The sequence below is a fragment of the Lynx canadensis genome, chromosome B1 (assembly GCF_007474595.2).
Source record: "Lynx canadensis isolate LIC74 chromosome B1, mLynCan4.pri.v2, whole genome shotgun sequence".
Classification (NCBI taxonomy): domain Eukaryota; kingdom Metazoa; phylum Chordata; class Mammalia; order Carnivora; family Felidae; genus Lynx; species Lynx canadensis.
In genome coordinates, this window is record NC_044306.2 from 144,886,324 (window position 1) to 144,910,558 (window position 24,235).

The 24,235-nt window shown below is 37.8% G+C and overlaps 1 protein-coding gene across 1 annotated transcript in view; it reads left to right on the top strand.

The window, feature by feature from the left end:
- Positions 1-24,235, top strand: part of CDKL2 (cyclin dependent kinase like 2) — a 54,405-nt gene that overhangs the window by 11,765 nt on the left and 18,405 nt on the right. The window contains exons 3-6 of the mRNA XM_030313665.2: positions 8,218-8,412; positions 10,598-10,776; positions 12,705-12,817; positions 14,502-14,641. Of these exons, the coding sequence (XP_030169525.1) occupies positions 8,218-8,412; positions 10,598-10,776; positions 12,705-12,817; positions 14,502-14,641 (627 nt within the window). The remainder of the gene's footprint in view (positions 1-8,217; positions 8,413-10,597; positions 10,777-12,704; positions 12,818-14,501; positions 14,642-24,235) is intronic.

The following is a 24,235-nucleotide window of genomic DNA, read 5'->3' on the forward strand; positions in this document are numbered from 1 at the left end:
CTGAGCCAGCCAGGTGGCCCTCCATCCATTTACTTTTAATTAATATGTATTTTTATACTTAATGTGCATTTCTTGTAGATAACGTATAGTAAGGTTGTGTGTTTTGAGCCATTCTGACAATCTCCATTTTTTAGTTGATACATTTGGATCATTGACTTTAGAAGTGAGGATAGAGCTGAGTTAATATCTACCATATTTGTTACTGTTTTCAACTTGTTTCCCTTGTTCTTTGTTTCTATTTTTGTCTTCCACTTTTATTCTGCCTTTTGTGGGTGTAATTGAGCATTTAATATGATTCCATTTTTCTCTCCTTTCTTAAACTGTCAGCTATACTTCTTTTTATTTTAAGTTTGTTTATTGATTTTGAGAGAGAGAGAGAGAGAGAGAGAGAGAGAGAACACACATGAGCAGGAGAGGGGCAGAGAGAGAGAGAGAGAGAGAGAGAGAGAGAGAGAGAGAGAAAATCCCAAGCAGGCTCCACGCTGTCAGTGCAAAGCCTGATGTGGTGCTCAATCTCACAAACTGAGATCATGACCTGAGCTGAAATCAAGAGTCTGATGCTTAACCAACTGAGCCCCCAGGCACCCCAGTTATACTTCTTTTTAATTTTTTTTTTTAGTGATTACCCTACAATTTGCAACATACATTTACAAATAATCCAAATCCACTTTCAGAAAACACTATATCACTTCACAGGTGTATAAGTACCATATAATAATAAAGTAATCCTAATTCCTTTCTCCTGTCACTTGTTTCATTGCTTCCATTCATCTCACTTATAAATAAGCATACATAAGCATATATATATAAAAGATATTCATAAGTCTATATAATCAAATACATTTTTGCATTATTATTGTGAACAAACTGTTTTCTGTTAGATCAATTAAGAATAAGAGAAATAAAGTTTTTATTTTACCTTCACTTACTCTTTCTTTGGTGCTCTTCTTTTCTTTATGTAGATCAGAGTTTCTGGCCTATATTATTTTCCTTTTCTCTAAAGAATTTATTTTAGGGGCACATGGGTGGCTCAGTCACTTAAGTGTCAGACTTTGGCTCAGGTCATGATCTCATGGTTTGTGAGTTCAAAACCTGTGTCGGACTCTGTGCTGACAGCTCAGAACCTGGAGCCTGCTTTGGAGTCTGTGTTTCTCTCTCTTTCTCTGCCCCTCCCCTGCTCATGCTCTGTCTCTCTCTCTCAAAAATAAACAAACATTAAAAAATGTTAAAAAATAATTTCTTTTAACATTTATTGCAATGCAAGTCCACTGCCAACACACTTCCCCAATTTCTGTTTGTTTGAGAAACTGTTTTTCCTTTACTTTTGAAGGATTATTTTGCAGGATACAGAAATCTAGACTGGTGTTTTTTTTTTTTTTTTTCTCTTGAGATTAAATATTTCACTCCACTCTTCTTGCTTACATGTTTTTTTTTAATGCTTATTTTTGAGAGAGCATGCACGAGTGGGGGAGGGGCAGAGAGGGATGGGGACAAAGGTTTTGAAGCAGGATCTGTGCTGCCAGCAGAGAGCTTGATGTGAGGCTTGAACTCATGAACCGTGAGATCATGACCTGAGCTGAAGTCAGACACTTAACTGACTGAGCCACCCAGGAGCCCGCTTGCATGGTTTCTGAGAAGTTGGATGCAGTTCTTATTTTGTTTCTGTATAAGATGTTTTTGTCCTCTGACTTCTTTCAGGATTTTTTCCTTCATCTTTGATTTTTCTATGTTTTGAAAATGATAGACCTATGGGTAGGTTTTTTGTTTGTTTGTTTGTCTTTTTCCCATGGCATTTATCCTGCTTGGTGTTCTCTGAGCTTCCTGAATCTGTGATTTAGTATCTGACATTAATTTTGAGGACATTGTCAATCATAATTGTTTCAAGTACTTCTTTTGTTTCTTTTTTTCTTCTCCTCCTTCTCATATTCCCATTACATCTATGTTATACCTTTTATAGTTGTCCTGTAGTCTTTGGATATTCTTTTTTTTTTTTTTTTTTTTTTTTTTTTTTTTTTTTTTTTTTTTTTGTCTCTGTTCTCTTCTTTTTGGTTTTTGACCATTCTGTTGACATATCTTCTAGCTCAGAGATTCTTTCCTCAGCTGTGTCTAGTCTACCAATAAACCCACCAAAGACATTCTTCATTTTGTTACTGTTTTTTATCTGCAGCATTTCTTTTAGGTTCTTTCTTAGGATTTTCATCTCTCTGCTTCCATGGCCCATCTATTACTGCATGCTGTCTACTTTACCTTTAGCATATTAGTCATAGTTGCTTCAAATTCTTGCATCCCTGCTATGTGTGGTTTCAATGCTTGTTCTGTCTCTTCACATTTTTTTTTGCCTTTTTGTATGTCTTGTACTATTTTCTTGATAGCTGGAAATGATATACTGGGTAAAAGGAACTGTTGTAAATAGGTTTTAGGAATGTGGAGGTGAGGGGGGAAGGGAAGAGTTTTGTAGTCCTGTAAAAGGACCTATAGGTCTCAGTCTTTTAATGTTCTTATACTTCTGGATGGTGAACTTTGCAAGTGTTTCTCAGTTTTTTCTCCCTTCCTTAGGTGGGACAGGATAACTAGAGTAGTGTGAAGTTGAGTATTCCCTTCCTCAGGCCATTTAGGCTCTGAAAATACCACAGCTGCTTAGACTCTGCTTAACCAGTTTTGCTGAGGGAAGGCCTTGTTTTTTTAATTTTTAAAAAATGTTTGTTTGTTTGTTTGTTTGTTTATTTATTTAGAGAAAGAGAACTGGGTAGGGGCAGAGAGAGAGAATCCCAAGCAGTCTCTGCACTGTCAGTGCAGAGCCTGACAAGGGGCTTAAACTCATGAACCATGAGACCATGACCTGAGCCAAAACCAAGAGTCAGATACTTAACCAACTGAGCTACCCAGGCACCCCCAGGGCAGGCTTTGTTAAGAAGCACAGCGCTCTGGGGCGCCTGGGTGTCTCAGTTGGTTAAGTGTCTGACTTTGGCTCAGGTCATGATCTTGGGATTTGTGAATTCCAGTCTTGCGTTGGGCTCTGTGCTGACAGCTCAGAACCTGGAGCCTGCTTCAGATTCTGTGTCTCCCTCTCTCTCTCTCTCTCTCTCTGCCCCTCCCCCACTTGCATTTTCTCTCTCTCTCTCTCTCTTTCTCTCTCAAAAATAAATAAACATTTAAAAAAATTTTTAAAAAGAAGAACAGAGCTCTGGCATATTTCAGAATGGTTCCTTTCTCCTCTGCCTGTGGAAGGAGAAGGAGACTTTTCTCCAAAATTTACTCTGGGAATCTGGCTGAGCTCCTGGAGATAAATCTTACAATATGGTGGGGGCCCCTCTGTGGCTGGGTTCCTCTGGGGTTTTTAACTTTCAGATTTGTCCATAGTGAGCCTCCAGTAATTTGCCAATTACAGTTCAGGTTTTCCTGCCTTGGCACTGGTTCCTGCAAAGATTTCCACCTGTAAATCTGCTCCAGTAAAAGGACTCCATATATTTTCCTGCCTATCTCTCCAATCTTGGGGGCAGTGGCTTGCCTATATCCTCTCTTCTGTTATGGATCTAACAAGAGTTGTTGATTTTTGTGTATTCTGCTTTTTAAAAAATGTTTATTTATTTTGGAGAGAGACAGCAGGAGTGGGGGTGGGGTGCAGAGAGAGAGGGAGACAAAGAATCCCAAGCAGGCTCCAAGATCTAAGCTGCCAGCACAGAGCCCAACTTGCGGCTGGAACCCACGAACTGTGAGATCATGACCTGAGCTGAAGCCAGATGCTTTACTGACTGAACCACCCAGGTGCCCATAGTGTATTCTGCTTTTTACTTGTTAGGATGAAGTAGAAACTTCCAAGCTCTTTACACACAGAATCAGAAACCAGAAGTCTCCATACCTTTTTAGATTTAATTTTACCAGAAGTCTGTGTGTGTGAGTATGTGTGTGTGTGTGTGTGTGTGTGTGTGTGTGTGTGTGTGTATGCTTATAATAAAAACCTTTTGCTTGTTAAAGGGCAAACAAGGAGCCCTTAGACTGAGGTGGCTGGAATGCCTTGGCCACCCACTAGAGCAAACTGAATGAAACCTAAGCCAGAGTCAATTTCTGTAAATGCCTGAAAGTTAAGATACTGTAACTTAAAAACAACCACTCACAAACAGCAAAGTAGGCTTTCCTAAATAAAGCAACCACTTACAAGATAACCAACCAAATAATTTCCTCACTCTGCTTCTGCATCTGCTCTATACAAGCCTTTCCCTTAGCTTCTGCTGCGAGAATGCTCCTACCCTCTTTTGGTTTGATGATGCCCTGTGCAAATTGATGTTTGCTCAAAAATTCTTACATAAATTTTAATGTGCTTCAGTTTATCTTTTAACACACTGATGCATATTTTATTTTAACACATGAATATGCTATAAATTTTTTTTTTATGTTTACCATTTGAGAGAGAGAGAGAGAGAGAGAGACCACAAGCAAGGGAGGGGCAGAGAGAAGGAGACACAGAATCAGAAGCAGGTTCCAGGCTCTTGAGCTGCCAGCACAGAGCCTGCTGTGGGGCTCGAACTCACAGACCACGAGATTGTGATCTGAAGTCGGCTGCTTAACCGACTGAGCCACCCAGGTGCCCCGAATATATTATAAAATTTGAATGATTTTCCCTGCCACCTTTGTATGCCGGCGATTTAGTTGTAAACAACTATATCTACCAGAAGCACTTTATTCATATACAAGAATATGGATGTATATGGAGCAGTGTGTGTGCATGTCAAATGGCAGCATACTCTACTCACTGACCTGATCTTGCTTTTTTCACTTAATGTATCTTAGTGATTTTTGCATATCGGTAGACATAAAACTGCCCTTTAAAAAAAAAATTGCTGCAATTTATTTCCTTGTATGGATTTACCTTAATTCACTTAACCAGTGATATATTTGGAAAGTTCTTTGTGATTCTATATGGAATCTTTTATTTTAATAGGTGAGTTTAGCCCATTTATAGTTATGATGTAACAGGTAAGTGTGATCTTAGTTGTCATTTTGTCCCCCTTAAGAGTCAGTATGGCTTAGTGGTTAAGAATAAGAAATCTAAATATTTTTCATTCAAATCAGCTACATGTCTGGGTGTGCTTACATAGCAGACGTTCTGGACATGAAGGAGGAACTAAGCAAACATGAAATGTTGTCAGGAAAAGACAGGCCACAGTGACTGGATTTTGTAGGTACTTATGCTTCCTTTTGAATCCTGTGTCTAGCAGTTATTGCTGTGTGACCTTGGACGAGTTACTTAAAATCTGTGTGCTTTAGTTTCCTTGTCTGTAAATCAGACTAATAATAATGGTACCTGTTTCATAGGGTTTTTGTGCTTAGAATAGTGTTTTGAACATAGTAAACAGTATGTATTAGTTATTATTATTTGTAATATCATGCTGTTTTAGTACACCTTTAAAAATATTTTTCTATATAATTTCTAAATTATTTTTAAAATATTGAATGTGTTTCCTTTGATAATTTGGAAAGGTTTTATTTTTTACTATTTGTTACCTTTATAACCATAGCATTATATAATATACTTAATCCTTTGTAAAGTAATTATTATGTTTCTATTTCCTTTTCTCTCCCACTCTCTCATCTGATTTTCTAAGTTTATTTATTTATTTTGAGAAAGAGAGAGAGTGAGCAAGTTGGGGAGGGGCATGGAGAGAGCAAGATAGAGGAGAGAGAGAGAGAGAGAGAGAGAGAGAGAGAGAGAGAGAGAATCCCAAGCAGGCTCTACACTTCAGCTCAGAGCCCAACACAGGGCTTGAACCTATGACCCTTGAGATCGTGACCTGAGCTGAAATCAAGAGTCAGACAATTAACCAACTGAGCCACCCAGGCGCCCCAACTCATCTGATTTTCAAAGACATCTTATTTATCTTATTGTTTACCATTAAACCTGTAAATATAATTAGGCCTTGTAATTTAAAGTTTCATGTTAAAAATATAATTTTGACCCATCAACAAGGAAATCAACATATGTACACTCTTGTTTGCATCTTTTCTTCTTTATTCTAAATTTGTTAGAAATATTGTTTGTGCCTTGTTAAATTTTAAATATTCACCTTCTGTTTTGTGATTGTGATGTGCACATTTTTATTAAGACTTAGTCCCACACTAATGAATTCACCATTCTCAATATTTTTCACTGTTGTCTTTTACTTGAACGACAGTTTTGTTGGATGTAAAGTTCCTGGATCACTCTTTCCTTGAGGGTTTTTAGGGCTATATTCTAGTGGTTTCTTTCCCTTTAATGGTGGCAACATTTTCTGGTGAATGTTTACCTGTTGCCTTCTTTCTTCCTCTCTTCTTAGAGCATCTTTGAATATCCTGGATTGGTTTCTTTTTGACTGTTTCTTATCTTTTTTTTTTTTAATTTTTTTCAACGTTTTTTATTTATTTTTGGGACAGAGAGAGACAGAGCATGAACGGGGGAGGGGCAGAGAGAGAGGGAGAGAGAATTCCAGGCAGCCTTGATGCTGTTAGCTCAGAGCCCAATGCCAGGCTGGATCTCATGAACTGTGAAATCATGACTGAGCCAAAATAAAGAGTAGGACACTTAACCAACAGCCACCCAGGTGCCCCTTAAAGGGGTAAGATCTTAAATCAGTTAAGATTAACTTGAAAATTTTTTTAAATGTCCAAGTTCTTCATGATGAGATCTTAAAAAAAAAAAAAGTATTAGAATTGATGTTGTACTCAGGTTCACTGCAAAGAATGAACAATTCAGGAATGTATAAAGAAGAAAATAAACATAATCTATTATTTTATCACCCTGAGAGAACTGTTATTGCCTTTTGGTATATCTCCTTCCATTTTCTTCTGATGTATACATGTAAACATTTTACTAAGTTAGCACATACTGCATGTACTGAATGCTGTCCCCCATCCACATTATATAAAGGACATTTTCTAAGTCAGTAAATATTTTCTAAAAATATACTTTATGCTGACTATATATTTATGAACCATAATCTGTCAAACCAATCTCCTGTTGTTAGGTTTAGCAGGTTTACAAATTTTGGCTTTATAATGCTGCAACAAATATCTTTACTCATTTATTTGTCCATCCATCCATTCATTCAATCAACTTTTATTAAGTAGTGGGTGCCAGGCTGTGGGCCATGAGTTGAGGATATATCATTAATCATAACCTTTCTGATAATGTTTATTACTATTAGTAACTATTGACCAGGTACTTTATTTAAAAAAATTTTTTTTTTTCAACGTTTATTTATTTTTGGGACAGAGAGAGACAGAGCATGAACGGGGGAGGGGCAGAGAGAGAGGGAGACACAGAATCGGAAACAGGCTCCAGGCTCTGAGCCATCAGCCCAGAGCCCGACGCGGGGCTCGAAATCACGGACCGCGAGATCGTGACCTGGCTGAAGTCGGACGCTTAACCGACTGCGCCACCCAGGCGCCCCAACTGTTTCTTATCTTGTAACAAAGTGAGCCCTTCCTGGACTAGCTATCTGTAGAAGGTTCATTTAGGGGAAAGGCTATGCTCTTGTTTCAGGCTAGCAGGAATTCACCATGATTCACAATGATGTTCCTTACAATGCAAGCCTGATCTGTGGGATTGACTTCTGTTATCCTTGGCATTTGCTGATTTGTTCATAATGAGTTGTTTTGCCTTCCATTTGGCCTCACCAAGAGATTGCTTCCAGCAAATGAGTTTCTGTGTAATTATTCAGGCCTCCCTTCCCTGGTATTTCTCGGTGCCATTCAGTTCTAGGGTTGCTTTCACAGACAGCCTATGAATCTTGTTCCTATTATAGCAAAGAAGGAGTTTTTTGTTTTTGTTTTTTCCTTTTTCAGGGTATGTCACCAATTTTGGATTACTTGGCTCTACCAGCTTTTTAGCCACAGGTGATCTCTTGGTATCTTCCTAAACTTCTGTTTCACCTTGACTAGATTTGGCAGTCCCACCTCATTCATAGTGGGTAGGGGTCTAGATCCTGCTTAGTTCCATCAAAGGTGGAGCTACGTTTCTTTCTCATTGGCTTTATTGTATTATCTGAGAGGAGAATGGGGCAGTATGGTCTTTTGACTATAATTTAAAAACTATAATTTAAGAACATACTTTTAACAATTTATACTGTTTATGAATTTTATTTGTTTTTCTTATCCTAAGACTTTAGATTGTGACTAATTGCTACATAATTTGATCTTGGAAAAATGATTTTGCATTTTTTTTTTTTTTTTTTTTTACAACAGCAACTGAGGCATGAAAATCTGGTCAATCTGTTGGAAGTGTGTAAGAAAAAAAAACGATGGTACCTAGTCTTTGAATTTGTTGACCATACAATTCTTGATGACTTGGAGCTCTTTCCAAATGGTCTAGACTACCAACTGGTTCAGAAGTATTTATTTCAGATTATTAATGGAATTGGATTTTGTCACAGTCACAATGTAAGTATTTAGGTTAAATAATGATTTTGCCAATGATTAACTCACCAGATACCATCACTTAATTAATGAGACACTTGCCTAACCTAAAGTTTGGACCAGTAAAGTAATTGAAATAAACTGTGTAACTTTGATACTGCTAATTTTCATGATTCATAATAACATGTATTCTTTCTTCCAACATTTTATTATGAAAATTTTAGGCTATACCGAAAAGTTGAAAGACTGTACATGAATACCCATATAACCACCATGTGGACTCTATACTTGTTAACATTTTGCTGTATTTGCTTTATGACATATTCATTCATCTAGTCATCCATTTATCTACCCATTACCCTGTCTTATTTATTTATGCATTTGAAAGTAAGTTACAGACATCAGTACATTTCAACTTTAAATACTTCAGCTATGCATATTAAACTAGAGTTTAAAATTTGTTTGCTGTGATTTTTTGCTTTTTTGTTTTTTAAGGTAGCATTTGCTGAGTGAAATGCACAAATTTTAAGTTCACATTCTCTCGCCTAGTTGTGATGTATGAAAATCCCTGCTCTTACCCTATTGTCTATCACAATCATTTTATATCCTTTGAATATCATATAAAAGCACCTCTAGGTGAAATGGCATTTATAAAATGAATAACTCAGCACATTGATTCTACCAGTTTTACAAAATATTTTTTTTTAATTTTTTTATTAATTTTTTTTTCAACGTTTGTTTATTTTTGGGACAGAGAGAGACAGAGTACGAACGGGGGGGAGGGGCAGAAAGAGAGGGAGACACAGGATCTGAAACAGGCTCCAGGCTCTGAGCCATCAGCCCAGAGCCCGACGCGGGGCTCGAACTCACGGACCGCGAGATCGTGACCTAGCTGAAGTCGGACGCTTAACCGACTGCGCCACCCAGGCGCCCCTTACAAAATATTTTTAAATGACTTTTTTTGGTATGATTATACAAGTAACAAATGCTAATAGAGTGGGGCTGGCCCTGTGACCTCACCGTTGATGTCTAGGATGTAACAGAAGTTGGTAGCCTTGCAAAATGCTCAGCAATGGCACATTGATGCTGATCATCTGGAAGAGCTTAAAATAAATATATTTTTTAAAATTTCAAAATGAAGCTTACTTGTATTAGAGAATAAGCCTGATGATTTGTTTTGCCTAGCTGTAGAGTTTTTAGTATTTCTCCCACTGTCCTGTTTTCTCCTTCCATAGTCTCTCCTTTAGAAATCTCAACAACTGACCTTATTTTACTCTTTTTACATTTCTGATTGCCTGATGAATGCCTCCACTTGGGTGCTCAACAATCCACTTAAAAGCCCACATGGCTAAAACTAAACTACTTACTATTCCATCAGAACAAACTTTTTCTAGACGTTTCTTTTTTTGATGGAACCACCATTATTTTAGATTCCCAGGTTTAAGTAAAATATCTGAGATTACTTCCTAAGTTCTGTTCATTCTTGACTGAAGATATTTCTAACTTGTACCTCTTTCCATTCTATTCCTCTGAATACCAGCCTTGTTTGGGCCCTTATCCTCTCGTAGTTGTCCCAGTGCTCTTCTCCTGGCCTTTAGTCCTTCTTCTGATTTAGTTTGTTTATGGGCCAACATCTATAAATACCATATTGTTTATGTCACTTCTGTGGATTCCCATGGCCTTGACACCAACTCAGACTTCCCAGGCTGGAGGTTGAGGCAGCCTTCCACCCTAGTATATAACCTCTACTCTAGGAAAAACACTTCCCCAGAGTTTCCTGATCTATTTTTGTCTTTGCTTTTTTGCTCTTCTTGTTACCTTCACTTGGATTGTCCTTCCATTTCTACATTTATCGAGGTCACACATAGTATTAGAGACCTGTCTTTCATAAAATTTTTCCGTGACCAGTCTAGTCTTCAATGATAGTCTTACTTTCTTAGTCTTGAGAATAGTCATTAACAGAACAATTGATTTGGTATTTAGTAATATATATTTCATCCAATATCTTTGATTAAGTGAAATTTCAAGCATAAATGTTCTTTCTTGCTCAGCTAGGTCCCAGTTTCTTTAAAGCCAGGAACAATTTTATATGCTTTTATCTGTATTTGTTATAGGGACAAAAATAGTACCCTGCACATGTCAGGTGCTCAAAAAATAATATACTTAACCTGATGTGCCAATATATGTCATACTTCGCTTTTTGTCTTAGATCATACACAGAGATATAAAGCCAGAGAATATATTAGTCTCCCAATCTGGTGTTGTCAAGTTATGTGATTTTGGATTTGCGCGGACATTGGCAGCCCCTGGGGAAGTTTATACTGATTATGTGGCCACCCGATGGTACAGAGCTCCAGAACTATTGGTCGGCGATGTCAAGTATGGCAAGTAAGACATCAGCAAAGGGGGTGGAGGGCAGAGAGGGCATATTTAACACATTTTTTCTTGATAAAATGGAATATGTTTCTAATATAATGAAAGATCACTCTAACACTGAAAGGAAAGTTTTACATTTAAGGGAACTTTATTTATTTAAAAAATTAAATCCAAGTTGGTTAACATACAGTGTAATAATGATTTCAGGCATAGAATTTAGTGATTCATCACTCCCATGTAACATCCAGTGCTCATGCCAACAAGTGCCCTCCTTAATGCCCATCACCCATTTACCCAATCCCCCACCCAGCACCCCTCAGTTTGTTCTCTGTGTTTAAGAGTCTCTTACAGTTTGCCTCCCTCTGTTTTTATGTTATTTTTCCTTCCCTTCCCCTATGTTCATCTGTTGTGTTTCTTAAATTTACATTTAGGGAACTTTATGACTTGTTCTTTTTGGTGCTTCCCCTTTAAATGTTTTGTGTGTGTTTGTGTGTGTGTGTGTGCGTGTGTGTGTGTGCGTACGTGCGCTTGTGTGCTTGCAATAAATTGCGGTGGGCATACTTATTTTAAAGGTAGAGAAATCAAGATGAGCAAGTGGGTTTTTTGGTGTGTGCGGTCTGTTCTCTACAGTGGGTTGGAAATAGATGTATTTATTACTTGTAAAGAAAGACAACATTGATTGGGTAAGTCTGACACTTGGAATGAGGCAAGGTGGAGTTGACAAGGATGAGGGGAGAAACATAATTGAGTGGAACGTTTTTAAAATATAAATTATCTGCATAAATGAGTTCTTCAAAGAAGAAGGGATGGTAACTCACTGCTTTTGGTAGAAATCTTTCTCAAATGTTTTCTAGGGGTGCCTGGGTGGCTCCGTCAGTTAGGCCTCCCAACTGTATTTCAGCTCAGGTCATGATTTCACAGTTCATCAGATCCAGCCCTGTGTCCAGCTTCATAGTGAGAGTGTGGAGCCTGCTTGGGATTCTCTCTCCCTCTCTCTCTGCCCATTCCTCTCTCCCACTCACATGTTCATGCACACAGTCTCTCTCTCTCTCAAAATAAATAAATAAACATTAAAAAATGTTTTCTACACTTTCTGTGTTTTCAGTGCACACATCATTTAATATTTTCTTGATTACTCTGAGTTCTCATTTTGTTATACTGTAACCTTTCTATAATTTTATTTTTATTTTATTAGAAAAAATTTTTTAATGTTTATTTTTTGAGAGACAGAGCACGAGCAGGGGAGGGACAAGAGGGGAGTAACAGATTTCAAAGCAGCCTCCAGACTCTGAGCTGTCAGCCCAGAGCCCAAAGTGGGGCTCGAACTCATGAACTGTGAGATCTTGACCTGAGCCAAATTGGATGCTTAATCAACTGAGCCACCCAGGTACCCCTTTATACCATTTTATAATTCAGCTATGACCTTAAACAATTTCAAGGTAGTTGTCCCTATGTGAATGAAAAAGCATATTCTGCTTTAAGTTCTTGGGTCTGATTTTTAAGATAATGTTTCTATTTTTCCCATTAGCTCCCAGTTCCCCTTGTTGTTACTGTATGTGTCCCAAACAACCTTCTCCTGTGCTGTTTTCAGTGTATGGTGGGATAGATTGATCAACCTGGTTAGAATAATGTATAAACAAAGAATGAATAGGCTTTGAATGAAAACCCAAAAAACTTATTTCCAGAATAAAGTACACATAATAACGGTTTTGAGAAGCCTTTTCCTTCTTGTCACGTGATTGAAGTTTCTGGAAATCTGACTTAGGTAAAATTGGGAATTAGTACTTGAAGTTTATAGGGAAATGTATTTTTATGAGTAATTTAACGCTTGCTACAAATATTCTCAATACCAAGAATACCAAATAGTAACATGCAGAACAGATTCAGTCACATAAACATAGTAGGATGCCAGATTTTATACCACATTGCTTTTATTTCAGGGCTGTTGATGTATGGGCCATTGGCTGTCTGGTAACTGAAATGCTCATGGGAGAACCCCTTTTTCCTGGAGATTCTGATATTGATCAGCTATATCATATTATGATGTGTTTAGGTAAGATTATATATCTGCATTTTAAATTTTAGAGGTTTTTCTCCTATGTTTTTGTTTGTATTGATTTTACTACTTGTTAGTATATTAAAGATGGTATGTGTTTTAAGTGGAGGTAGGGAGCCAATAGGAAAATCTCATCTATTTATATTAATTCATTCTCAGTCTGGCTTTGGTTTGTCTGGCAAATGGTCTTATTCATGCTCTCATCCACCCTCCTGCCCCACTCCCCACAAAGAAAAGAGCAAAGGCTGTACATTTTCTCTGCACTTTTGCATTCAATAAATCACATGTAGAGGATACAAATGGTTTTTTCTGGGGGGTGGGGTTAGCAAGTGTTTGGTGGAATCCGACTGTTACCCTTATCCTCATCTTCAAATTGAGAGACCGAGACTTCTTAGGTAGTTTAATCTTGTTGCAGATATGACTTTTGTTGTTAGTGTTTTGGACAGAATTTTAAAGGTAGAATATCAAAGTCTTACATTTGTTGAAATACGAACTTCATATTGGGAGATGGATCTTGGAAAATGGAAATAATGGGAAAATACTTGGGGGGGGCATTTAACTGTTGGATTTTAAATTTCCAGGGTACAAATTCAATAAACAATACAGTAGTTTCTTACAGCAGAATTTTCATATGTATTTTATACTAGATTAGGTACTAAAGTTGAAGAAAAAGATAAAACTGCTCAAATCAGACTTTAAACACAGGTATAAAATCAGTAGATTTTTAAATTTTTGAAAAAAATTTTAATTTTTTAAAATTTTAATTTTAATAATTAAAACAATTTATTTTCATTTTCAAACTAAATTCTTTTTTTTTTTAATTTTTTTTAATGTTTATTTATTTTGGAGACAGAGAGAGACAGAGCATGAACGGGGGAGGGTCAGAGAGAGAGGGAGACACAGAATCTGAAACAGGCTCCAGGCTCTGAGCTGTCAGCACAGAGCCCGATGCAGGGCTCGAACTCACGGACCGTGAGATCATGACCTGAGCTGAAGTCAGCCGCTTAACCGACTGAACCACCCAGGCGCCCCCAAACTAAATTCTTAAAGGGTGGAACTTATTTATCTAGATTCTGATCATATGACTAGTAATATTTTCATTGTTTTGGTCAGCACTTTATGCTTTGTTGTTAGAAATGAAGCGTTGGGAGAGAGCCAAAGCATAAGAGACTGTTAAAAACTGAGAACAAACTGAGGGTTGATGGGGGGTGGGAGGGAGGAGAGGGTGGGTGATGGGTATTGAGGAGGGCACCTTTTGGGATGAGCACTGGGTGTTGTATGGAAACCAATTTGACAATAAATTTCATATATTTAAAAAAAAAAAGAAATGAAGTGTTGGTACTTATATCTAAAAAATTAGAAAATGTTCTTTACCTATCCTTTTCCTATGCACCCTCATGACTTCAGTTCTATATATAGTGGCTTGTGAATTTTCTAAATGAGTATGTTGAGATAAGAATGTTAATTTTCTTGAGTTGACTTACATCAAAACCACTATTGAAGACTGCCAGGTACCATCACCATAAGAACACTGTTTTTGGGTGATTTTGCATGCTGAGACAGCCCTAACTCCAAGTCCATAAGCTGTGTTCTACTCTTTTGTCCATGCCACATCACCTGTCTCTTTGCCATTTCTATCATGAGGTATAATGACAGAGATGTGTGCTGTTCTCACTTCCAGGTAATCTAATTCCAAGACATCAGGAGCTGTTTTATAAAAATCCTGTGTTTGCTGGAGTAAGGTTGCCTGAAATCAAGGAAACAGAACCTCTTGAAAGACGCTATCCCAAGCTCTCTGAAGTTGTGATAGATTTAGCAAAGGTAATCATATGTTTTACTTTCTTACAGTGAATTTATATTATGGAGACATGGTTTTCTCTTTTTCTTGTCTAGTTGATCTTTTAGGTCAACGATTTCCTCTCTTGATTTTATTTTGTTATTATTTTTAAAATTTTTTTTAACGTTTTATTTATTTTTGAGACAGAGCATGAACAGGGGAGGGTCAGAGAGAGGGAGACACAGAATCTGAAACAGCTCCAGGCTCTGAGCTGTCAGCACAGAGCCCGACGCGGGGCTCGAACTCACGGACCGTGAGATGATGACCTGAACCGAAGTCGGATGCTTAACTGACTGAGCCACCCAGGCGCCCCTGTTATTATTTTTTTAAGTAAACTCTACCCCCAACGTGGGCCTCAAAACTCGGGACCCTGAAATCAAGAGTCACATCCTCTACTGACTGAGCCAGGCAGGCCTCTCTCCCTGCCCCCACCCTCTCTTTGCCAGTAAGCTCTATGCCTAACATGGAGCTCAAACTCACAACCTCCAGATCAAGAGTCGCATGCTCCACAGAATGAGCCAGCTAGGTGCCCCTATATTGCTTTTAGTTTTTTGTTTTTTTTTAGTTAATTTATTCTCAAGTTAGTTAACATGCAGTGTAGTCTTGCCTTCAGAAGTAGAATCCAGTGATTCATCACTTACGTATAACACCCAGTGCTCATCCCAGCAAGTGCCCTCCTTAATGTCTATCACCCATTTTCCCCACCCCATCAACCCTCAGTTTCTCTGTATTTAAGCATTTCTTATGGTTTGCCTCCCTCTCTGTTTTTATCTTATTTTTACTACCCTTCCCCTATGATCATCTATTAAATTTCTCAAATTACACATGTGATTGAAATCATGTCATGTGATATCTGTCTTTCTCTGACCGACTTATTTCGTTTAGCATAATACTCTTCAGTTCCATCTGTGTGGAACTGTGTGTGTATATTATATATGTATGTATACATGTATATATACATGTATGTGTATATGTGTATATACATATATGTGCATTTAATATATATTATATACACATACTGTATACGTATGTATGTGTATATGTATATATGTATGTATATACCACATCTTCTTAATTCATGCATCAGTTGATGGACATTTGGATTCTTTCCATAATTGGACTAGTGTTTATAGTGCTGCTATAAATGTTGTGGTACATGTGCTCCTTTGAATCAGCACTTCTGTATCCTTTGCATAAATTCCTAGTAGTGCTGTTGCTGGGTCATAGGGTAATTCCATTTTTAATTATTTGAGGAACCTCCATACTGTTTCCCCAGAATGGCTGCACCAGTTTTCATTCCCACCAAAAGTGCAAGAGGAGTCCCCTTTCTCCACATCTTCACCAACATCTGTTGTTTCCTGAGTTGTTAATTTTAACAAATCTGACTTGTGTGAGGTGGTGTCTCATTGTGGTTTTGATTTGTATTCCCCCGATGAGGAGTGATGTTGAGGATCTTTCGTGTGTCTGTTTGCCATCTGGATGTCTTCTTTGGAAAAGTGTCTATTCATATCTCCTGCCCAGTTCTTCACTGGATTATTTGTTTTTTTGGGTGTTGAGTTTGATAAATTCTTTATAGATTTTGATGGTTTCCTGTCTCACATTTAGGTCTTTCATCCATCTTGAATTTATTTTTGTGTATGCTGTAAGAAAGTGGTCCAGTTTCATTCTTCTGCATGTTGCTGTGCAGTTCTCCCAGCACCATTTGCTAAAGAGACTGTCTTTTTTCCACTGGATATTCTTTCCTGCTTTGTCAAAGATTAGTTGGCCATACATTTGTGGGTCTGTTTCTGGGTTCTCTATTCTATTCCATTGGTCTATGTGCTACTGTCTTGATGATTATAGCTTTGTAGTAGAGGCTAAAGTCTAGGATTATGATGCCTCCTGCTTTGGTTTTCTTTTTCACCATTACTTTGGCTATTCAGGACGTTTTGTGGTTCCATACAAATTTTAGGTTTGTTTGTTTTAGCTCTGTGAAGAATGCTGGTACAATTTTGATTGGGATTGCATTGAATGTGTACATTGCTTTGGGTAGTATTGACATTTTAACAGTATTTGTTCTTCCAACGTGAGCATGGAATGTTTTTCCATTTCTTTGGGTCTTCTTTAATTTCTTTCATAAGCTTTCTATAGTTTTCAGCATACAGATCTCTTACCTCTTTGGTTAGGTGTATTCCTAGGTATTTTATGGTTTTTGATGCAATTGTAAATGGGACTGATACCCTGATACCTCCTTCTCTTGCTTCATTATTGGTGTATAGAAACATGACTGATTTCTGTACATTGATTTTATATCCTGCGACTTTGCTGAACTCCTGTATCAGCTCTGGCAGTTTTTTGATGGAGTCTTTAGGGTTTTCCATGTAGAGTATCATGTCATCTGTGAAGAGGGAAAGTTTGACTACTTCTTTGCCAGTTTGGATGCCTTTTATTTCATTTTGTTGTTGGTTGCTGAAGTTAGGACTTCCAGCACTAGTTAACCAACAGTAATGAGAGTGGACATCCCTGTTGTGTTCCTGATCTCAGGAGGAAAACTCTCAAGTTTTTCCCCATTGAGGGTGATCTTAGCTGTGGGCCTTTCACATATGGCTTTTATCATATTAAGGTATGTTCCTTCTATCCTGACTTTCTTGAGAGTTGTTATTAAGAAAGGATGCTGTATTTTGTCAAATGCTTTTTCTACTGACAGGATCATATGGTTCTTATCCTTTTTTCTATTAATGTGATGTATCATGCTGATTGATTTGTGAATATTGAATCAACCCTGTAGCCCAGGAATGAATCCCATTTGATCATGATGAATAATTCTTTCAACATACTGTTGAATTCAACTTGCCAGTATCTTGTTGAGAAATTTTGCATCCATGTTCATCAGGGATATTGACCTGATTTCTCCTTTTTAGTAGGGTCTTTGTCTGGTTTTGGAATCAAGGTAATGCTGGATTCATAGAATGAGTCTGGAAGTTTTTCTTCCATTTCTATATTTAGAATAGTTTGAGAAGAATAGGTATTAACTCTGCTTTAAATTTCTGTAGATTCCCCTGGGAAGCCACCTGGCCCAGGACTGTTATTTGTTGGGAGATTTTTGATAACTGATTCAATTTCTTCATTGGTTATGGGTCTGTTCAAATTTTCTATTTCTTCTCGTTTGAGTTTTGGTAGTGTGTGAGTGTCTAGGAATTTGTCCATTTCTTCCAGATTATCTAGTTTGTTAGCATATAATTTTTCATAGTATTCTCTAATAATTGTATTTTTGTGGTGTTGGTTGTGATCTCTCCTCTTTCATTCGTGATTTTATCTATTTGGGTCCTCTCTCTTTTCTTTTTGAGAAGTCCGGCGAGAGGTTTATTAATTTTGTTTATTCTTTCAAAAACTCAGCTCTTAGATTCATTGATCTGTTCTGCTGTTCTTTAGGATTCTATATTGTTTATTTCTGCCCTAACATTTATTATTTCTCTTCTTCTGTTGGCTTTGGGCTTTCTTTGCTGCTGCCTTTCTAGCTCCTTTAGGTGTAAGGTTAGGTTGTGTATTTGGGACCTTTCTTGCTTCTTGAGATAGGCCTAAACTGCAATGAATTTTCCCCTTAAGACTACCTTTGCTGCATCCCAAAGGATTTGGACTGTCATGTTTTCATTTTCATTTGCTTCCATATATTTTTAGATTTCTGCTTTAATTTGACTCATTCATTCTTTAGTAGGATGTTCTTTAGCCTCCATGTGATTGGGGGCTTCCCAGATTTTTTCTTGTGGTTGGTTTCAAGTTTCATAGCATTGTGATCTGAAAATATGCATGGTATGACCTCAATCTTTTTATACTTGTTGAGGGATGTTTTGTGACCCAGTATGTGATATATTTTGGACAATTTTCCATGTGTGCTTGAGAAGAATGTGTATTCTACTGCTTTAGGATGAAAAGTTCTGAATATATCTGTTAAGTCCATCTGGTCCAATATGTCATTCAGAGCCATTGTTTCTTTATTGATTTTCTGCCTAGATGATCTGTCCATTGTTGTAAGCGGAGTATTAAAGTCCCCTACAATTGTGGTATTATTATCCATACATTTGTTTAGGTTTGTGATTAATTGGTTTATATATTTGGGTGCTCTCTTCCACATTGGGGGCATAAACATTTACAATTGTTATCTCTTCTTTTTTTTTCTTTTCAAAGTTTATTTATTTGTTTTGAGAGAGAGAGAGAGGGGATGAGAGAGAGAATCCCAAGCAAGCTCTGCACTGTCAGCACAGAGCCCAGTGTGGAGCTCAATCCCATGACCCTGGAATCATGACCTTACCCAAAATCAAGAGTAGGATGCGTAACTGACTGAGCCACCCAAGTGCCTCCACAATTGTTAGCTCTTCCTGATGGATAGATCCCTTAATTTATACAATGCCCTCCTTCAATTCTTGTTACGATCTTTGTTTTAAAATCTAGTTTGTCTGATATAAGTATGGTTACTCTGGCTTTCTTTTGATGTCCAGTAGCGTGACAGATGGTTCTTCATCCTCTCACTTTCAATCTGCTGGTGTCCTTAGGTCTAAGATGAGTCTCTTGTAGGCAGCATATAGATAGATCTTATTTTTATTATTCATTATGATACCCTGTGTCTTTTCATTGAGGCATTTAGTCCATTTACATTCAGAGTGATTATTGAAAGATATGGATTTAGTGCCATTGTGTTATCTGTAGGTTTCATGTTTGTGGTGTTGTCTCTGGTCCTTTGTAGTCTTTGCTGTTTTCCACTCACAGAGTCCCCCTTAGGATCTCCTGCAGGGCTGGTTTAGTGGTCATGAACTCCTTTAGTTTTTGTTTGTCTGGGAAAACCTTTCTCTCTACTATTCTTTTTTTTTTTTAATTTAATTTTTTTATTTTTTAAAATTTACATCCAAATTAGTTAACATATAGTGAAACAATGATTTCAGGAGTAGATTCCTTAATGCCCCTTACCCATTTAGCTCATCCCCCCTCCTGCAACCCCTCCAGTAACCCTCAGTTTGTTCTCCATATTTTTTTTTTTTAAATTTTTTTTTTTTCAACGTTTATTTATTTTTGGGACAGAGAGAGACAGAGCATGAACGGGCGAGGGGCAGAGAGAGAGGGAGACACAGAATCAGAAACAGGCTCCAGGCTCTGAGCCATCAGCCCAGAGCCCGACGCGGGGCTCGAACTCACGGACCGCGAGATCGTGACCTGGCTGAAGTCGGACGCTCAACCGACTGCGCCACCCAGGCGCCCCTGTTCTCCATATTTAAGAGTCTCTTCTGTTTTGTCCTCCTCCCTCTTTTTATATTGTTTGTTTCCCTTCCCTTATGTTCATCTGTTTTGTCTCTTAAAGTCCTCATATGAGTGAAGACATATGATTTTTGTCTTTCTCTGACTAATTTCACTTAGCATACTACCCTCCAGTTCCATCCACGCAGTTGTAAATGGCAAGATTTCATTCTTTTTGATTGCCGAGTAATACTCCATTGTATATATATACCACATCTTCTTTATCCATTCATCCATCGATGGACATTTGGGTTCTTTCCATACTTTGGCTATTGTTGATAGTGCTGCTGTAAACATGGGGGTGCATGTGTCCCTTCAAAACAGCACACCTGTATCCCGTGGATAAATGCCTAGTAGTGCAATTGCTAGGTTGTAGGGTAGTTCTATTTTTAGTTTTTTGAGGAACCTCCATACTGTTTTCCAGAGTGGCTGCACCAGTTTGCATTCCCACCAACAATGCAAAAGAGATCCTCATCCTCTTTCTCCGAATCCTCGCCAACGTCTGTTATTGCCTGAGTTGTTAATGTTAGCCATTCTGACAGGTGTAAGGTGATATCTCATTGTGGTTTTGATTTGTATTTCCCTGATGATGAATGATGTTGAGCATTTTTTCATGTGTCAGTTGGCCATCTGGATGTCTTCTTTGGAGAAGTGTTATTCATGTCTTTTGCCCATTTCTTCACTGGATGATTTGTTTTTTGGGTGTTGAGTTTGATAAGTTCTTTATAGATTTTGGATACTAACCCTTTATCTGTTATGTCATTTGCAAATATCTTCTCCCATTCTGTTGGTTGCTCTCTCTACTATTCTTAATGACAGCCTTGCTGAATAAAGGATTCTTGGCTGCGTATTTTTCCTATTCAGCACATTGAATATTTCCTGCCCCTCCCTTCTGGCCTGCCAAGTTTCAGTGCACAGGTCTGCTACTGCCCTTATGTATCTACCCTTGTAGGTTAAGGCCCCTTTGTCCCTAGCTGCTTTCAGAATTCTCTCTTTATCTTTGTTTTTTTTTTTTTTAATTTTTTTTTCAACGTTTATTTATTTTTGGGACAGAGAGAGACAGAGCATGAACGGGGGAGGGGTATAGAGAGAGAGGGAGACACAGAATCAGAAACAGGCTCCAGGCTCTGAGCCATCAGCCCAGAGCCCAACGCGGGGCTCGAACTCACGGACTGCGAGATCGTGACCTGGCTGAAGTCGGACGCTTAACCGACTGCGCCACCCAGGCGCCCCTCTCTTTATCTTTGTATTTTGTCAGTTTCACTGTGATATGTCATGAAGTTGACCTGTTTTTGTTGATTTTGAAGGGAATTCTCTGTGCCTTTTGGACTTGGGTGCCTGTTTTCTTCCCCAGATTAGGGAAGTTCTCAGCTATAATTTGTTCAAATAAACCTTCTGCCCCTTTCTCTTGCTCTTCCTCTCCTGGAACTCCTATGATACGGTTATTATTTTATTTCATGGAATCATTTACCTCTCTAATTCTACCCTCGTGATCTAGTAATTTCCTTTCCCTCTTTTTTCCAGCTTCATCATTTTCCATAATTTTATCTTCTATTTCATCTCTTCTCTCTTCTGCTTCTTCCATCCTTGTTGTCACTGTATCTAGTTTATTTTGCATCTCATTTATAGCATTTCTTAATTCATTGTGACTATTTCTTAGGTCTTTGATCTCTGCAGCAGTAGATTCTCTGCTGTCTTCTATGTGTTTTACAAGCTCAGCTATGAGTTTTATGACTGTCATTCTAAATTCTTGTTCAGATATATTGTTTATATCTGTTTTGAACAATTCTCTATCTGTCATTTCTTCCTGGATTTTCTCTTGAGGAGAATTCTTCCATTTCATCATTTTGGCTAGGTTTCTGTCTTTTATGTGTTTAATAGCTTGTTATGCGTCCTGCATCTGTGAGTACTACTATATTAAAAAGGGTCATATGCTGTCCAGGGCCTGACACTTCAGGAAGTGTTTTTGGAGTGTGTTACATGCACTCTGTTGTTGCGTTTTGACTGCTCTATCCCACTGATCAGTCCTCTGCAAAGCTCCTCCTTGCTTGTAGTGGTGGAGTGTTTGAACCTTCCACCAGGTTTGCTTTGATTTGTTCATTGGAGTAACCCTGATTTGCCCTCGGGTGAAAGTTTTTTCTCCTAGATTGCAGAGTAGAGAGGAAACTGGCTATGACTTTATAGTTCACCTCTATTTCTTCTCATAAGACATTTTGGCTTGGGATGTCATGCCAATTACAGCCACATTTAAAGCTGATATTCCACACCACAATGCCAATGTCCTGTGTTTGGGCCCTGGTGGCTGTAATTTTTAAATTACATTTTTTAATTTTAAAAAATTAAGTAATTTGGCAGGGAGATCTTTGGAAAGAAAGGCCTGAAAAAATTTTTTTAAAGGAATTTTTTTAAGCTTATTTATCTTGAGAGAGAGAGAGAGAGAGAGCACACAAGTCGTGAGGAACAGAGAGAGAGGGAGAGAGAGAGAATCCCAAGCAGGATCTGTACTGTCAGCACAGAGCCGGATGTGGGGCCCAAACCCACAAACTACAAGATCATGACCTGAGCTGAAACCAAGAGTTGGACGCCTAACCTACTCAGCCACCCAGGTGCCCCAAGGCCTGAAAATTTTATTTGTTTTAAGAAACTGTTTAGTGTTATCTAGCATGTTTTAAGTATAAAAACATCCTCATAACAGTATCTTTTTAATGTTTAACATTTGAAATGCAAGCCTATATAAGTGGAAAAGAGAAGAAAAATGGATAAGGAAATAAAAAGAAAGGTAAAGAACTAGCAAATTATTATTTTTTTAATATTTTTTATTTTTGAGAGAGAGAGAGAGACAGAGAGACAGAGAGAGAAGGAGGAACAGAGAGAGAGGGAGACACAGAATCTAAAGCAGGCTCCAGGTTCTGAGCTATCGGCACAGAGCCCAATGCGGGGCTTGAACTCAAGGACTGTGAGATCAGGACCTGAGCTGAAGTTGGAAGCTTAACTGACTGAGCCACCCAGGTGCCCCAAGAACTAGCAAATTATTAAAGCACAGGGCATAGGATCATGACATGTACTGTAGTGTTAAGGAGGCTTTTGCTTAACCACTAGATTTGCTGAAGCTAATTTACAAATGATCATCACCTTTGCCTTGTAGTTGAGGAAGATATTAGGGCAATTCTCACTAGACCTTTTGGAGTTGTTAGATCAAAAAATTCTTATTAGGACTTTCCTGAAGTGTTGATAAAATAAGTGCAGTTTATCTAAAACACCAAGATCATATCACATGATCTCAAGATATTTTTTGCTTTTTAAATTTTTAAAATAACTCATTAATAAAAGTTTATTAAACTTATAAACAATTGTAACAAGTTCTTAGATGAATACATTTCTACTTTTCTATGTAATCTTCTAACAGATTTAAATATTTTTCATGGAGGCCAGCTTTATGATCTGTCTATAGAGATTTAAAGGGAATTAAGGTAAAACTATTATCCAGTTTATGTCCCTTACAATAGAATTCCCATAACGTTTAAACATTTTATTCTGGAAAACTCCAAACAGAGAAGTAGAAAGAATAGTAGTACAATGAACCCTTGTGTATTTATCATCTAGATGCAACAATTAACAGCATCTTGACGGTCTTCTTTTTACCTATCTTCATCCTCCTCAGCTTTGTTTTTTGTAGCATTTTGAAGCAAATCCCGGATATTATATTACTTCACTTATAAATACCTTAATCATTTGTAGAATTTTTCTTGTTCATTTAAAGCTATTTATTGAGTTTTTTCTGTTTTTCCTGGCATTAAGTGGTTCTCATAAGTCAGAACAAGACCTGCATTAAAATCAAATAATCTATGTGAAGTATCCAGCACAGTGATACACACAGAATAGGCCCTTTCCCTTCTATTGTGCAAGGCTTTAAATATTTAAAAAATATTTCCCTAATATTATAAAACATCTAACTAATGCTCAAAGTGTCACTGATTTTCTCATAATTTCTTTTTATAGCTCAGACTAGGATCTACATGAATTCTATAGATCGCAATTGGTGGATATGTCTTAATCTACAAGCTCATCTTTATCTCTTTTCTTTTTTGTTTAAACCTTGCCATTTATTTGTTAAAAAAAGTAGGTTGTGGGGCGCCTGGGTGGCGCAGTCGGTTAAGCGTCCGACTTCAGCCAGGTCACGATCTCGCGGTCCGGGAGTTCGAGCCCCGCGTCGGGGTCTGGGCTGATGGCTCGGAGCCTGGAGACTGTTTCCGATTCTGTGTCTCCCTCTCTCTCTGCCCCTCCCCCGTTCATGCTCTGTCTCTCTCTGTCCC